The 16,165-nt window shown below is 34.2% G+C and overlaps 1 protein-coding gene across 1 annotated transcript in view; it reads right to left on the bottom strand.

Annotated features, from left to right (window-relative positions):
* KNDC1 (kinase non-catalytic C-lobe domain containing 1) overlaps positions 1 to 16,165 on the bottom strand; it is a 59,720-nt gene that overhangs the window by 20,261 nt on the left and 23,294 nt on the right. Inside the window, exons 6-15 of the mRNA XM_040563946.1 lie at positions 14,927 to 15,942; positions 6,901 to 7,015; positions 4,844 to 4,915; positions 4,680 to 4,741; positions 2,325 to 2,483; positions 1,909 to 1,986; positions 1,608 to 1,701; positions 1,272 to 1,434; positions 340 to 1,184; positions 67 to 211 (exon numbers count right to left, since the gene is read on the bottom strand). Of these exons, the coding sequence (XP_040419880.1) occupies positions 67 to 211; positions 340 to 1,184; positions 1,272 to 1,434; positions 1,608 to 1,701; positions 1,909 to 1,986; positions 2,325 to 2,483; positions 4,680 to 4,741; positions 4,844 to 4,915; positions 6,901 to 7,015; positions 14,927 to 15,942 (2,749 nt within the window). The remainder of the gene's footprint in view (positions 1 to 66; positions 212 to 339; positions 1,185 to 1,271; positions 1,435 to 1,607; positions 1,702 to 1,908; positions 1,987 to 2,324; positions 2,484 to 4,679; positions 4,742 to 4,843; positions 4,916 to 6,900; positions 7,016 to 14,926; positions 15,943 to 16,165) is intronic.

The raw sequence follows: 16,165 nt of genomic DNA on the forward strand, positions 1-16,165 counted from the left end.
CCTGCTTCTAGGAAGTAGAGAGCATTAAATTGAACTGTAAGAAGGAAAACACTGAAAAATAGTTACCATAAATGTGAAGCTCTTTCTCCATTTACTACGTGATAGAGATTCTCCAGTAATTTTTCATCCCAGTAGAGGTCACAAAACTTCTCACAGATTGTATCGGAGAACACACCAAACTTAATTTCCTTTAATGTTAAAATGAAGTTACCTTTTTTAAAAAAAAAAAAAAAGAAAAACAAACAAAATAAAACAAATTAAGAAAAACAGAGAAAAAAGATACTACTACTAATAATCTTACATATTAATGATATGACATACAGAAGAAATTGTACATACCCATATCAAAAACTTCAACTCCGTTCTCTAGATAGCCATCAAATGCAAACTCTTCTTGTATAAGATGAACCACTTTCTGTAGCAAAGTGTCATTTGTTCTGTTCCGATGAGACAGGACTTCTACATCAAAGTCACAAGAAGTACTTTGATCCACTGAGGTACATGGTGTATGTCCTTGGTCAGTAAAAATACTGTCTACGGTTGTAGCACACTCAATTTCTTGGCAGTTGGTTTGAACAACTTGGTTACTTTTGTCGATTGCATTCTGTGTATTAGTAGTCTCACAGTTTTGCACTTTGCAGGGGGAGGACTCATTTTCTGTTTGCATGCTCAGTTGATAACTTGCAATAGTACTCGAAAGTAGCACTGGCAAACTATGATAGCAATCAGAAGCAATTCTTGAACGAAGAGGCTTATTTGGTATTTGCTCAGACACAGCTAAGTGTACTGGTACAAATGTTAAAACTCTTTTCTCTGAGTCATGTTTGAGAATGATGTTATTTATATGAAGAGAATTAGGAGATGTAGGACAAGCTAAGGAGCTTGAAGGAACCTCAGATAAAATGCTTTTTTCTTGTAGAACATGTGAGGAATCAGATGGTGATGGTAATGTAACTGCAGAAGTAAGCACATTGCCTGACTTTTGCTCTTCTGAAGATATTTGGAATGAGTGGCCTGGAACTTGTAAATGACACTCAGGTATTTCAGGTGCAGTTTCAACAACAACTGTGTCCTTGATACCATAGCTTTTAGAGTCTTCTACATATCCTGATTTGTTGTGGTCCATGTGTTTTTCTTTTCTCATCTCTTTCTTGAATTGCTCAGTAGCTGGCGTGTGAACCTCTCTGAAAAGGAAAAAAGAATTTTTACAGAACATATCCAGTAGATATAACAGTGCAACTTTAACTTATTTTGCTTCAGGATATACTAACTTTGTTATGTTTGCATCTCGTTGCAGAATGATAGGCTTAAAGTGAGTTGCAGGAGAGGTGAATGCTGCAGGTAATGTAGCTTTCTCACTATTTAGGGAAATTTGGCACGGTACTGGTCCTTTAACTGCTATAAGTTTACTTTCACTGGTAATAGGCACAAATCCTGAAAGCAAAAAACAATTAGATGAAAGATGAAAAACATGTAAAATATAAATGCAATGTAAATAATAATCAATTTAGACAGAAAAAGACCTATGCACTTGACAGAGAAAATCTCATATAGAGAACTGTTCTAGAGAAAATTAAAACAACTGAAATACATAAGAGTCTGCTTACCTAGACTTGACTCTGAAGGGCTCATTTCAAGTCTTTCATTTTTAATTTCAAAAGCACCATGACTCTGAGAAGAGATTACTTCTTCCTCAACAGCCTAACAATAAAAATTGAAGTCCAAACTGAATTTATTAGCATTTTCTTTTTAAAATTCTACTCAGCACATTACTACAAGAAAATGCTTCCCCCTCCCCATCAGTCTAAACAAATCTAACTATATTTGCAGTGGAGAAAAATGACTGGAACACATTTAACAGAACTAATTGAAAAAATGTAGAGAATTAAAAAAAGGTGGCACTCGTACCTTAAAGACAGATTTATTCAACAATGCCAAAATATTTTTGCTGTTTACTCCTCGTTCAAGTAAATAATAACTGCATGTCTAAAAAAAATCATAGTTTTCAGACAATAAGTAAGTTTTTCATCATGTGAGATATTCTTGGACAAGGATAAAGTCAAGGTAAATCATTAAAAGCAATCCAAGTTTAGGATGTTTTATAAACTTATTCCAAGTACTTTATTAATAATGTCAATATAAATTAAGAACACAGCCCTCTATATCCTTAGGGATGTAACTTTAAAAACATCATCCAAAGTGACTGGTTATGTTAGATATCAGGCTACTACAGAAAAAAGATATTACTATTTTGATATTCAAATCACTAAAATTAGACTTCAAACAGAACTAAGTTTCAAATAAAATTGCTTAAATCTAGTAACCTTAATTGCATCAGCTAGAGAAGGTCTTTCTTCAGGATTTTTTTTTGCCATATCCAGAAGAAGGTTTTTTAATTTTCTTGGCAATGCTAGCTTGTGATTAGGTGGAAAGCTGTATTTTGCTGCCATCCACAGAACTGCAGCAACACCGTAAATGCAGACCTAATGATATAACACAGGAGAGAGGTAAGATGTAAACAAACAAACAAACAAAATCAAAACCAAACAACAACAGAAAACAAACCAAACCAAAAAAGCAAAAAATAGCCCTTCCTCAAAACCAAATCCAGCAAATTATCCAAAAGGTCCCCTCACTCCCTGCAAAATAACCACTAGCACATCCAAAGTACAGATTACATTTGGCTTTTCAAGATGCTGATGAAAAATCCCATCATATTTCAAAAAACAGCTGTTATGCATGCAGGGCCAGTAATAGTAGCTAATTTTCTACTATTGGAGCAACAGACAAAATTTGTCTTATTCTTTATCTAGGAAAATTATTCAGGAAAAAAATGGATTTAGAAACATTTTGAAGAGCTCCTTTCTTATATAAAGACCTATTGCTGCAAGCCTTAGACTTCTACAATAAAGCCTGGCCAGCAGTAATTTACTTAAAAAGGTCATGATAATTCAGAAAGAAAATGGCACAAAGTAATTACAAGATTGCCAGTACAAGTCATATTTTACAGAGATGATTACACCTATCAGAAAAACTAGGTACCGTATATTTATTTTAGGAATTATTGTGCTACCTGCAGCTAGACCAATTGAAGTTGCCATGATGGGGGACCTTGAAAAGTACCTGATCTTCACAAGATTTCTTATTTTATTTGAAGAATTACAATCTTCAGACAGAGACAGAATCAGACTATTTAATGCTTGATGTTAGCATACCCCAAAAATACAATTTTGACAAAGTGAAAGCACTCTACTTCTTCACGTAGCTTATGAAAGGTATTAAAAAGGCTCAGAGGACAGAAACCTAAGCATGATACTGCAGTCCAACACAATGTTTTCTAGCACCCTTTAGAGCCAAGTGAATGACACAGACAATGTAACAAGGAAGTTCACAAGAAAGAAAGTAGCCTGTGAATCTTTTGAGCTGTTGAATAAAAGCTACTAATATGTACAGAATGTTTGAAATATGAGAAAGCAGCTCTGTCATAACCAAATGATTTTCTTCCCTGTAGGTCCAGAATTCCAAGAGGGATCACAATTTCAACCTAAATTTATTTATTTAGGAAAAACTTGCCATCCAATCCAGCACATCCTTAAAAAAGTTTCCTTTACTGACTTAGTTACTGTGACTGGCACTACACAGTGTTTATTTCTATGTATAATCCTAACTAAATTTTCAAAAAATCCAAAATGTTATACAAATAACAGGAAAAAGTGAAATTATGAACTCAGCTTATTCTATATATAATGTTGTAGAGAAAACAAGAACAAAATATTACTTTAGATTTTCTTAAGAAAAAGAATAAAGCATAAAGACTAAGAGTATTAATTTGTACTGTCTGGAGAAAGTGTTATATTGTATTTGAGGGTTAGTTTAAGCTTATTAAGCTATTAAAAAAACTGCATGCTGGATCAAAGCAGTTTAAGAAGAAAGAGAAACTTTAAAGAAGATATATGAGCGTTTTCTAGTTACAGATACATTTACAGAAAGTCTTTAGTAGATTTTTAATGCCTTTTTTTTTTTTCATGATTACTATTTCTAATGTTAAATGACTTATAGGACACAAGGTACATATTAGCTAGCCTCTTTTATTCTTACATAATAGAAAGATACAGTAAAATCTGTTTCCATAACTCTCAAAAGCTCACCTTGTTATTTATTAACATTTTAATCATCTTTAGTCTGAGAGCAACTTAGGGCTTATATCTCTAGCAAAAAGGTCTAGGGGAACTGTACTGGTAAGAGACATTGCCATAATTCATGTTCCTCCCCCCCAAAAAAAATATGCTGCCAGCAACATTTTCCAGTATTCCAAAGCAGATTCATTTGGGCTTTAGCCTAGACAGTCTAATATATTGATCTTAGCATGACCTCCAGAACATGAAAACATGACTTCAAAGTCTGACTCAGTATTAACAAATTGAAAATAAGTAAGCCTTATGGAAAACTATTGAAGAACAGATTTTGGCAGTTACTCAAATAATTTTGGAAGGCAAAATGATTTTTTAGAAGCAACTAGTTTTACGGTAGACCAATATGAGAACAGACAGAAATATGAGAAATACTGAGAAAAATATTATCAGAATCTTTGATGAGCTTTGTTTTCTTCTTTAAGGGGCAGAGGGATACAACTATCCTTTGATAAAATGAACAGCAACCTACATAACCTGCCACATTACCTTCTCAGTATCTACATCTTCTTCTTCAATTTCAGGAGCTAAATAAAATATATCACAAGATTCTAAATGAGAAAAGAAACCAGAAACAAAAGTTAAGATATTTGCTTTATTCTACTCTCCCCTTCAAATGAAATAAAAGCAGAGCACTCAACATATTAGTTTACCTTCAGCTTTCGGAGCAGCAAAGAGGATACTTCCACGGCAGTCAATCAGTACAGTGTCCAAACATAAGACCACTGCAAAACAAGCCACCAAAGTACAAGACATAATAAATATTTGTTCTTGTAAATGTTTAACACTAATCAAACATAAATTAAATAATTTTTAAAATAATTTGCAATGTCTGTGATTACCCTAAGCTATGACAAAAGATGCTTTAACAGTAATGCTGGAACAGAAACCAACAAACAGACAGTAGATGCATTTTGTATAGTGGAATTTTATTTTCTTTGTATCTAGCATTGAAAATGAAGTACACAAAAAGAACAAAAGTAAAATAATAATAATAAAAAAGTAATACTATAGGTAGATGTACTCTAGGCTTCTCACAAAGTACCAATAAAAGAAACTTATAATAAGCATTTAAACTCTCCTCTCCTCTCTTCCTTCTTCATCCACCCCTCTCTCCACAGCAAAGGACAACAACAACAAATATTGAAACAATGAAGTTGGGATTAAATGTAAAAAATGCTCAACTAAGATTTTGTTTTTGGTATGTTCAACTGGCAATACCACCACCACCACCACTGTAAGGAACCTTAAGGATATTGTCAAATAAGCTCTTTAAAAAAAAAAAAAAAATAGAGTACTAGGACAGTATATTCTTACTTTATATTAATAATCTTAATTATTTGACCTCAATTTATTATTGAATACATTAAAGAAGTCTAAGAATAAAATAAATATTAATTTGTTATTGAATAATGAGTTGAAGAGGTCTAAGAGAGAAAAGTAAAAAATCATCCCTTTGCTTTTATAGTACAAAAACACATTAAAATGCCATTAAAATGTTCATTATGCTTAATGTAAATAAAAGCTTGCCTACTACCTTCAACAGTATTTAAGCTGGACCTGAACCATTTGTCTTGAAAAGAAAAGCTTTCCTGAGCTGGAACTTTTAGTAGTTATTTCTGCAGAGGCAGCTCCCTTGAGAATTATTCTTGCTCACTGTCATTACTTCTCAACAGTTAAAGCCTCTGGCCCTGAATCTGCAATACAGTTCATGCAAAGCAGATCTCAGCCAAATTCAGTACAACATGACAATTCACACCTGGTTCCTCTAAAACGCTTGTAAGCAACATGTAAGCAATATCCTCTGGTAAGAGGAGAGGAGATAAAGTCTCAGTGGAGACTGCAAGCACCTTTTGTAGAAGGACTGAATTCAAAAATACATGAAGAGGCTAGCTTTGGAGTATGTTTTCCTACCCGTATAATTGCTATTTAGGATAATGGAAAAAAAGTGCACTCAAGGAATGATTCAGAGGAAAAGGCTGTCTAAGTAAATAATAATAAATCCATCTCATTCCACATTTTGTATACTTGACTCATCAGTTACCAATCTTACTCTACCAGCATTAAGACAAAGGATATTTTAACATACAGTTTATACAACATGATCACAAAAACACTCAGAACAAGTAGAAATTCCTCTGGCAAAAATATTCTAAATCTGAAAACAGTATTCAACTTCAGGGCAGTTTTATTCGTCAAATATGGAATTTTATGTAAGGTGCCTCACACTTACTATCTTGTATCATTATGTTTACTTTTACAGGCTGTATAAGGCTCTGATCATAATTCAGTTTTTAGTATTTTGAACACTTATGCATTCTGGGTGCATGTAAGTATGGTTGCAGAGGCTGACTACACAAATTCAATTAGAATCTAAGCCACTGTACAGTTATTTGAAGCTTTCACAAACATTGGGAACATATTATGAGGCTGAGATAATCTTTCTGCTGCAAAGTATATCAAATACTTATTTTTAAAGGAAATATTGCTTAAAGTGTTCAGAAGTCTCTCTTTAAGGACAATTTCCATTAAATGGAGTAAAGTTCAAAGTCAAAATTTAAAAGGGAAAAGTTAGAAACATTGGCTGTTATTTTTTCAATATACAAAACGAAATAGTCATGAGATATTTTGCATCAACAGAATAAACAAAACATTACTACAGTGAACATAATCAACTAGGCAAATATTTTCAAATAATATTTGACTCTACCTGGATAATCTGTGCAAGTGTGCAGAGTACATAAACACTCGTGACACAATGCCCAGAGTTCATAGTCTTTCAGAGGTTTACCATGCGAGGACAACAGGAGTTTTAGGGAGATCCACTGAAAAAATACGTAGAGAGTTATTCAGAATTATTGCAAAACAAAAACATTTAATGATGCAGTGAAAAAAAGTCCTAAAATACAATGCACACGCCTAAAAAGCATTAAGAAAATGTATTTATTTTATGTGAGGGTAGTAAACTAATAATACTTCTCAATGAAATAGTATTACACAGTTAACTGTACAGATGAATCCGAAGTTTCTTAATTGTAAACAAAGTTTAATTCAAGTGAGATTTCAGCAAGAATAGAAGTATTTCAGGAAGATTGAGCTGTTTGGAAGCTCTTTCCCATCATACTAAGGAAAGATTCAATTAGAATGTCAAGGATGACACAATTACAGGGATGTCACCTATGCTTAAAAACATAAAAATCCGAATGATAGCCACCGACAAGACACAGCCACTTTCAAATCCTGATTTACCCTAATAGTTATATTACAAGCCTTACCTTAAACATTTCATCAACATTTCTTGTTCTTCTTTGAACAATGTTAACAATATCAACAGAATTAACAACAGGTTTATATGAAGTCAAAACATGTTATTCTTTTTTTAATCACTGGATGTTCAATTTGCAATCACAGTATTTTTTTTTCCTTTTTATCACTTTAGCTTTTGATACCTGACAAAGTACAAAGATACCTGACAGATGTGACAAAGATACTGCTTCATAGAAACTGGCTGTTCTTCAGAGAATCCATATTTTACATTTTATGATTTTCTTATTTTTATGAATTTTCATAGAAAAACTTGACATGATAGTACTACACAGATACCTTCCAGATTAAGCTGTGCTAATAGAAGAGATCGTCACTGTCAGTTTCTCTTTATTTCATACAAGATAGACGTTATGATTTTTTTTTTTTTTTTTTTTTTAAATCAAAGGAACAGCAATGAACAACTCACTATAGGCAGAAACCTCTGGATTAGGGCAGATCCACACACTATTTAAAAACAGCACAGCACTCTAAGATAGTAAACTATCTCTAAATATCAACTTCAGGCCATGTGGCAGAAAACAACTACTGACATCAATTTGGGATTGAGTCGGGGGGGGGACAAATAAATGGAGCATAGGAGACAGAGAAAAATTAAAACCTCAGATCTGTTCTGCTGTTGTTTTATGAACACCTATACATCCCCATCACAAAAAATGAACACATTTTGTGTTCATAAAATCCAAATAGACTAAGGATCTGTCTCACACACAATGGTAGTACATCATTATTTTTGAACAAATCATCCTCTGCACCATAATTTGCTCATCATATTTTCATGACCCTGGACATGAAACACCCTTCATTAGACACTATTCAGATTTTATCATAAAACATGTAATGAACAGACTACTAAATCATCTTTAATCAACAAACACAAACAACTTCCCTGCAATTTATGGGGAAGAGAAAAAGAACCACATTAATTTCTGTAGCTTAAGCTTTGTTGATAATTCAATATTAACCAGAAGATGTAACACTTCGGCCTTATACTGTTTAAATATTCCTTAGGGGTGAGCCATATTAGCTATTAATTTTTAACAAGATGTGCCATCAAACACACCTTTTTATTTACTCAAGATGTTTTATTTTCTGTCTACAAACAAAAATGATTTTGGTGCTTTTATTAGGCCATACTCCATTGAAACACGTTACAAAGATTACTAACTTGGGTATAGACAGATTTGAAGCCAGGTAATCACATTAAGCTTTACACTCAAATTTTGCTATAACCAGCATCCCAGAATGAAAAATTCTTTCACAAATGGGTTCCTTCATGTGCAGCAGCAGGGAAGAAGCTAGATAGTGAAAAGAATAAATTAGTCTAGAAACAATTTGAAGTAGATCTTCACGTTGTTAACTGATTACTATCCTAGAGCAGTGCTGTGTTCCCCCTCGAGCATACTGGCTCTCATATGCCTCAGAAGTGTCTTTTCTTGCAGACACTTTACAATGAAAAAAGGAGCCAAATCTTCAAATTCACCCTGGACAGAAATGGAGGGAAAAGAAAAGAGAAATTCCACACTCACTATAATATTAAGAAGAACATTTTGGGATTTGGGGATATTTTTGTGGTGAGTATACACCACCATTGCTTTCTTTTGAAGTTTATGTCCCTAGAGGCTCCAAAAGCTGCAGCCGAGAGATGGACTCCCTCCATTCTATATACAAATCACCTCTCACTTCAGGAGGAGGTGATGAATGGCTAGCAAGAGGAAGAAGAAACTCTCACTAAACTGAAGATTGAAGTTACTTGTACAGCGGGAAGCTGAAAGGTATTTCTCATCAGCTTTGGGATATTCAAGCTCTCTAGAGGAAGAAATAAATGATAGAGCTTTAAGCACAGCAGGAAAGAAGTAATAAACACTAAGAGCAGCAGTAGAAGTTTAGGATAAGAAAGAGGAAAGTATCAAAGATAGATAACAACACAGGGGATGAAAAGGCACCAGAAACTGAAACTCTATTTCAGAAGAAAAAATGATGCAGGAAAAGCAAATCTTAGCAGAAGTGAGAATCGCTGCCATTCACAAGACAGCCAAATTAACCCGAGTCAGAGGAAAAAAAAAGTTGTAGTCTGATTACAGATTAGTGAATGTCATTTAAATGTATACCCTCATTACTTCTCTCTGACAAGCACCCTAAAGTAAGATTAAATTTCAAGTATTAATATTGCTAGCTAGTAATGTGCTAGTTGTTATCCTGTACTTTTATAAAGATGCTGACTGATTGCATTGCTACAGCCTCTTACTGTAATTCACGTCCTTCTCACAGCTGCGACCACATGAAAAGGTTATTTTTATTCCTGAAAAAGATACTTAAGCAGGTCATTCTTCTCATGTCCCTAATTATTCCAAATGCTCACCTTCCCATATTGGAAAGGAAGAACCTTGGAGGACTTCACCTGAAGAGACCTGCTGAGGACTTTTCCTTCTACCATCTTGTGAAAGTCATCCAATATAGTCAATGCACATGATAATATGTTTCATCACACATTTACGTTTGTGATGAAAAAACACATGCAGTTGTTAAAATATTTTCCTAATGAAAAACAGCATGAACCTCAGCCTATGGTTAAGACAATTTTATGTAAGTACCAAAACAGTTATTTAACTTAATGCACATTCAAGTTCTGCTGAACATGCCTATGCTTTGGTAAACATTTAATTGGAAGTCTCCCTTACTTAGGCATGTCTTAGTTTTGTTTTCACATGCAAGTGATTGGTTCATGGCTATTACTGTTTCCTACAACTCAAAAAAGCCCCAAGAAAAAATTTGGAGTGCTAGAAAATATATTTTTTTTAATTATTATTTTTTAGTTAGAGAGCATGCGGCATGCTTTGTTTCTCGACTATCTAGCCAGACTTTATAGCAAAGCAAGCTCAAGACAACTGTTCAGCATCTGTAAGACCTCAAGTACACTTCACTTAAAGCATTAACACTGCTTTAATGCTGATTAAAGCTTCTGTTCTATATTATCACCATTAATATTGCACCAAAGAGCAAACATGGAATCATAGACTGGTTTGGGTTGGGTTGGAAGAGACCTTAAAGGTCATCAAGTTCCAACGCCCCTGTCATGGGCAGGGACACTTCCCACTAACATTATAAAACGTGAAAAAATTCAGGATGAGGCAATGGATTATAATGTACCTTTTCATAGCAAAAACTATATACCCATTTTTAAAGTAAGAAAAAGCTTTTCACAGCACAGAATTTTTGATAGTAAGTATGAAAAAGTTACATGACTTATTATTGCCTATAATTACATATTGATGACATTTACTTTACGCCAAAAAGACTGAAGTTTAAACGTCACTTGTTGTGAAAGTGATGATTTGTTCCCCTGTGTTGTAAGGATCATTTATCAGGTCTACTATTTCATTGTTGGCACCAAAACTGCACAACCAAACTCTTAGTAAAATATTCAAACCGTTCCAACATACTATGTTTCATGAACGTAATGCCAACATATTTTAAACAGTAAAAGCAAATAAAGTTTTATTCTTTACTTAATAAGTACTATCTAGGAATAGACAGGTTTTCTTTGTTTCAAGTGTTATTTCCCCGGTGTTCAAGTGTCATTCTCTAGCTACATGGATTTTGACTTCTCTCATGCTTGACAGGGCATGAACGACCAACAGAAAACAAATGTATATATGCCAGGTTCCTGTTAACCCTTCCCATATGAAGGCCATAGCATTTGAATTGCAGAGAAACATTTAGAAGCATTAGAGATGATACACCTGATTGGAATGAAATTGGTTAGAGAAAAAAGAGATCCCCACTCATACTTGAAGTGAAAAATATTTATTTATGGCATGCAAAACTATAAAAATCTCTGAGAAAACCCTCACAAGATACATTGCAGAAGCCAGACAAAAGCAAGCAAGTACTTTTAGTAATGCCTACTAGCAGTAAAGCACACAACATTAAAAAGCAGTGTTGGGATATTAGAAAAAATATTGTCCTCCGGAGAAGTATTATTGACAGGTAAGAAAAAAAACTGTCTGTTCTCCAGTGTAGACAAGGTTGATCTTCAACCAGATGGGACTGATGTTGCATTTTCAAGAACAAGAAATATTTAAAGAGATGCTAGAAATACTATCCTGAATTTCTGTTTTACCATAATCATACTTATCTGTTACAGGAAACTAGTGAAAGAGCAGCTCTGTAAATCTTTTCAATAGTATCTTATCCATTTAGGCCAGAGAAGATCAAAATTACATTAAAAGGGTTTCACACTTTTTGTGCCTTTGCAGCAAGTGAACAAACCCTCAGACTCAAGTTTTAGTTTTTTAGAAAGTTCAAAATTTTTTTTTTTTTATTTTAAGGTATTCAGTACATTCTGGCAATGAGAAATGAAAGAGAACTTGAAAGTATACAGAAAAATCAGGTGCAATTCCTTCATATAAGGAATAGCACAGTATGTTTTATTTTTGCAGTTGTCAGGAGGAAATATAGAGGCAGAAGTTTCAGAAGCCTGAGGAAAAAATATGTCTTCCAAAAGACAAAAAAAACCCTGAAAACATTAAAAACAAACCAGCAAACAAAAAAAAAACACAGAACCAACCAAAGCAAAATAACCCAGAGACTTCTCTATGAGAACTTATAATAGAATCCTCCATAAAGTTCAATAGCTACTGAAAATAAATGACCCTCCCTCAGTATCTCCTTCAGAAAACAAAGATTGCTGTGCTAGAAGCTCAGGTTTTCAGGGAACAGACAGCAATTTCATGATCATTTTGTTTGGTAAATCTAGGTATTGCTCACAAATGTTGATGATGCCATCTAAATGGTGTTTTTCTTCCTACTGCAGTTAAAGAAAAACCTCTTTGATTACTTAAGACCAACACAGGACTTTAACAAATGATAGTGAGTGGTAGAACTTGAACATCTGCTAGAATCAACTACAAAAAAAGAAAAGCACAAGTCTATAAAACCTTCCTTCTACTGAAAACACAGCTAATAAATCTCTAGTTTCTTCGACAACTGCCACTCTACCATCTTCATTTTTGATCATATGTTAATACACTGCTTATTTGGTAACTGGAATAACGATTACCTTTTCTAATTTATTGCGACTGTCCCGTGAGTTTGGCGGGAGCTGGATAACCTCACTTCTATTAAGGGCCTACATATTTGGAAGAATGAAGCTCTGTTAAGGCTGAAAGAAAATTTTATTTTAAACTAAAGACAAAATGTTTGAATTTCAGAAAAAGGGCAGACTAACCTGAAAACATGTTTTGGCTAATTTTGCTGTGCACCAGTCTGAACTCCTGTTGTAGGAAAAGCAAATAGGACATTTGTTACAGCTTTTAAATTCTGCAAGAAGTTTGGGAAACCTTAATTTTGAGGAAGACTATTTTCTTGAAAGTATCTTAATGTACCTAGACTTAAATTGTTGTTTTGGTAATCCACTCAGGACAGAATATGCACCTTTTTTCAACAGATTCCTCCCTCCCCCCACCCCCAAAAAACCCCATGACCTTTATCAGTGCAGTCAATTTATGTTCTTAAGAGACTGCAGCTTATGCATCACACCTCTCTATTTAACAAAGGCTGAAGTAAGACTACTACCACCTCATGGCAAGAGCCTGAAGCAGTGGTCTGATAACCAGAATTATCTTAACAAACCTCTCCACGACAAAGAACACTAATGCAGTTCAGCATAAAATACCTTTCAGAAAAGGAGACTTGCACATAAGATGAAAGAATGCAGACATAGTTGTTTCTGTTACTTGAATACTAAGACAACTAGATTTCTATATAGGAACAGGTTTTCTCACAAGAAGCCACTGACTGAAATTGCTATGATCCTTGTTAGAAATACAAGAACATCTGCAAAATAAAGCAGGTTCATGTAAAGCCAGAGAAACAAATGACATAGCAAAAGCAGAAAAATTTGGAATGATTATAGATCTGATTATTCTTTTTTACTCCCTTCTGAATATATGAAGTTACCCAGACCTGGAAGGGAAGAAAAAAAAAAAGATGCATCTGCAACAAATGGATCTTTTCCTAGAGTCTGAAGAAAAACCTGCAGGATTTAATAACTAATAAACGACTCATGTATATAATGAGTAAGTCCCTCAGAGAGCAAAACCATGCCATGTGGTACTTATCTATATTCACTATCTTCCTGCATTGATAATTTAATAAGTATATTTAATAAGTATACAGTTATTGAAGGAATAAAACAGATGAAAGAAAAAAAAGGCAGAACAATCTTCAATGTTACTTTTCTTTGTTTGCTGTGTTTTAAAGCTATGATGAACTAAAGGCTGTTTACACAGTTGGATGGTCCTATGTTACTGATTCAGTTGAGGTGTTCCTGTGAAAAGAGGGATTGATATGGACTGAAATCAACCCTAGATGCCAGATGCATGGGACAGCTGGAAGGCTGCCTATTAGGCATGAAGAACAGGGCTGAGTTGTCAGTAGAAAACAGAAGAAAAAAAAAATACTCTTCACCTAAGCGTAATTTCTGGAAATTAAATGGGTGAAATTTGTGCTGCTCATTTCTTCCAAGTCACAACATGGCTGGAGAAGCATCAACCATTTCAGCAACTATGTCACAGGGGTTGTTTACAACTCTTTGAGTGTGGCACGAGAGAAAACCATCAAGTCAGAGACCAAACTTGTCCACCCTGAGAATCTGTAATTTGAACAGAGGAGAGACCATACTACACTATCACCAAAGTCTAGTCAACTAGTATCAGCTTTCCCTCTTATTTGGCTATGTATATAGGGATGAAATGCTTGAGACAACGTATCCATCATATTGTGCACATATTTGAATTCTGTCATGAAATATACATAACACACAAAGGCAGTCATTTAAGAGCACAGAACAGATACAATATATGTACAATTTTCAAAAGCCTAAATGCACACGTAGATTAAAATCGTGGAATCTTCCCCTCCTGAAGCAGATGAGATATTGCCATTGATTACAGTGAGGTCAGGTATACAGCCAGGAACTCTGAAATTTTTGTAAGCACCTGGGATACCTACTGCAAGATAGTGAACTTTATGCATTGACAGTAACATAAAAGGATTAAAAATCTACATATGCTTTGGTAATGTTTTCTGACATATGTAATTAGGTATTAATTATGCTACTCTGACACACTAGCAAGCATGTTCCAATACCATTTGCATAAAAAAATTAAACTGCAGTTTGATTTTTCAATAGCATAAATTTCACTGTAGCACTTTACTTTTAAAGAGGAAAAAAAAGCATCATCATGTTTACAATGTTAACTCTTAAAGTGTGTAGACCAGCAAAATTTGATTTTCCAGGATGCTGAAGAGGGAAGGGGGAGCAGAAAGCGAACACACAGTATTTAAGTCATTTCATCTCCACATAAATGACTACAGCAACTATACAATGAAGACTTTATTTTTACTACCTGCTCATTACTTTTGATTTCTGACCCTCTGCCTTGATAAAGATTATCTTCATTATTGTTTGCGCTCATTGTACCGCTGCTTAATTCTGGAGACCTAATTAGGTTTGATCCATATCTGTTCCCACTGGGTTTTGTCAACACTGAGGTCATCTTGTTGAAGCGTGATAAAGAATTTTCATTTGACCCTTGAAAAGTTTCAGTACAGTCTTCCAATGCCATGTAATTGTCTAGCATTTTTGCTCCAGCAATTGATTGATTTGGACTTTTTAGCATACCAGTTGTAATGGGCATTTCAGAGGTAGTATCAGAACAGTCTTCTTTGTGATCAGATGAAATAAAACCTATCTTTTTACCTTTAATAAGTGATACGTGTTCTTCTAGATTCATGCCAGACACCTGCGTACACACACAAGGAGCTTCTAAATGAAGATCAGTAACCTGGTGATTCTTTGGTTCTGTTATGTGCGGACTACTAATAGCAAGTGAATTAAGATTTCCCTTTGAAAAAGCAATTTCATTATTATTGTCTAGAGGTAGTGACTCATGTGTAAGCAAGTGATTTTTCCTAGCTAGAGTTCCACTGTTGGTTGCAGATGTAAAAAAATGATTTGTTTCTGTAGGTTCAAGTGGTAGCTTTGGAAAGGTTTTAATTTTTCTCAAAGAACCTTTCTTAAAAATGCCATCTCTCTCCAGGTCAATAACACATGATTTTATATCCAAAGCAACACTAGCAAAGCTGTCAGTATATACTGCATGTTTGTCCTCTTCTTTGCTCTTTTTAGCTTGAGTTGCAAGTTGAGAATGTTGAGTTTTCTCATTATCCAGATCAATTTGCACTTCCTTTAAACCACTGTCTCTGCCAGTCACCATAGTAACTACAGAAGAGTCCTTATGACAGGTAGCTGTCACATCTTCCACTGCAGACGAATCACCTATATTGTTTTTCTCGTTTGAATATAATTTAGATCCCAAACTTCTCTGACACACTCTTCCCTTCCACATGTTATCACAGGCATCTAGATGCAAAAACAGATGCTTATATTAAATGTGTATTTAAACCTTCTAATCTTTCCTAGTAAATGTATTGTTTTTTCAGCTACTACTGTTAAGTACATTCAATTACAAAAATTAAATTTATTCTAAAAAAATCATTATTTCTGGACACATCACTAGAGAACATTCTATACAGAGAGTCAAAATGAAATAAAATATGTTTATTCAAAATACATTATGTTCATT

The sequence above is a fragment of the Cygnus olor genome, chromosome 7 (genome assembly GCF_009769625.2).
Source record: "Cygnus olor isolate bCygOlo1 chromosome 7, bCygOlo1.pri.v2, whole genome shotgun sequence".
In the NCBI taxonomy this organism is placed as follows: Eukaryota; Metazoa; Chordata; class Aves; order Anseriformes; family Anatidae; genus Cygnus; species Cygnus olor.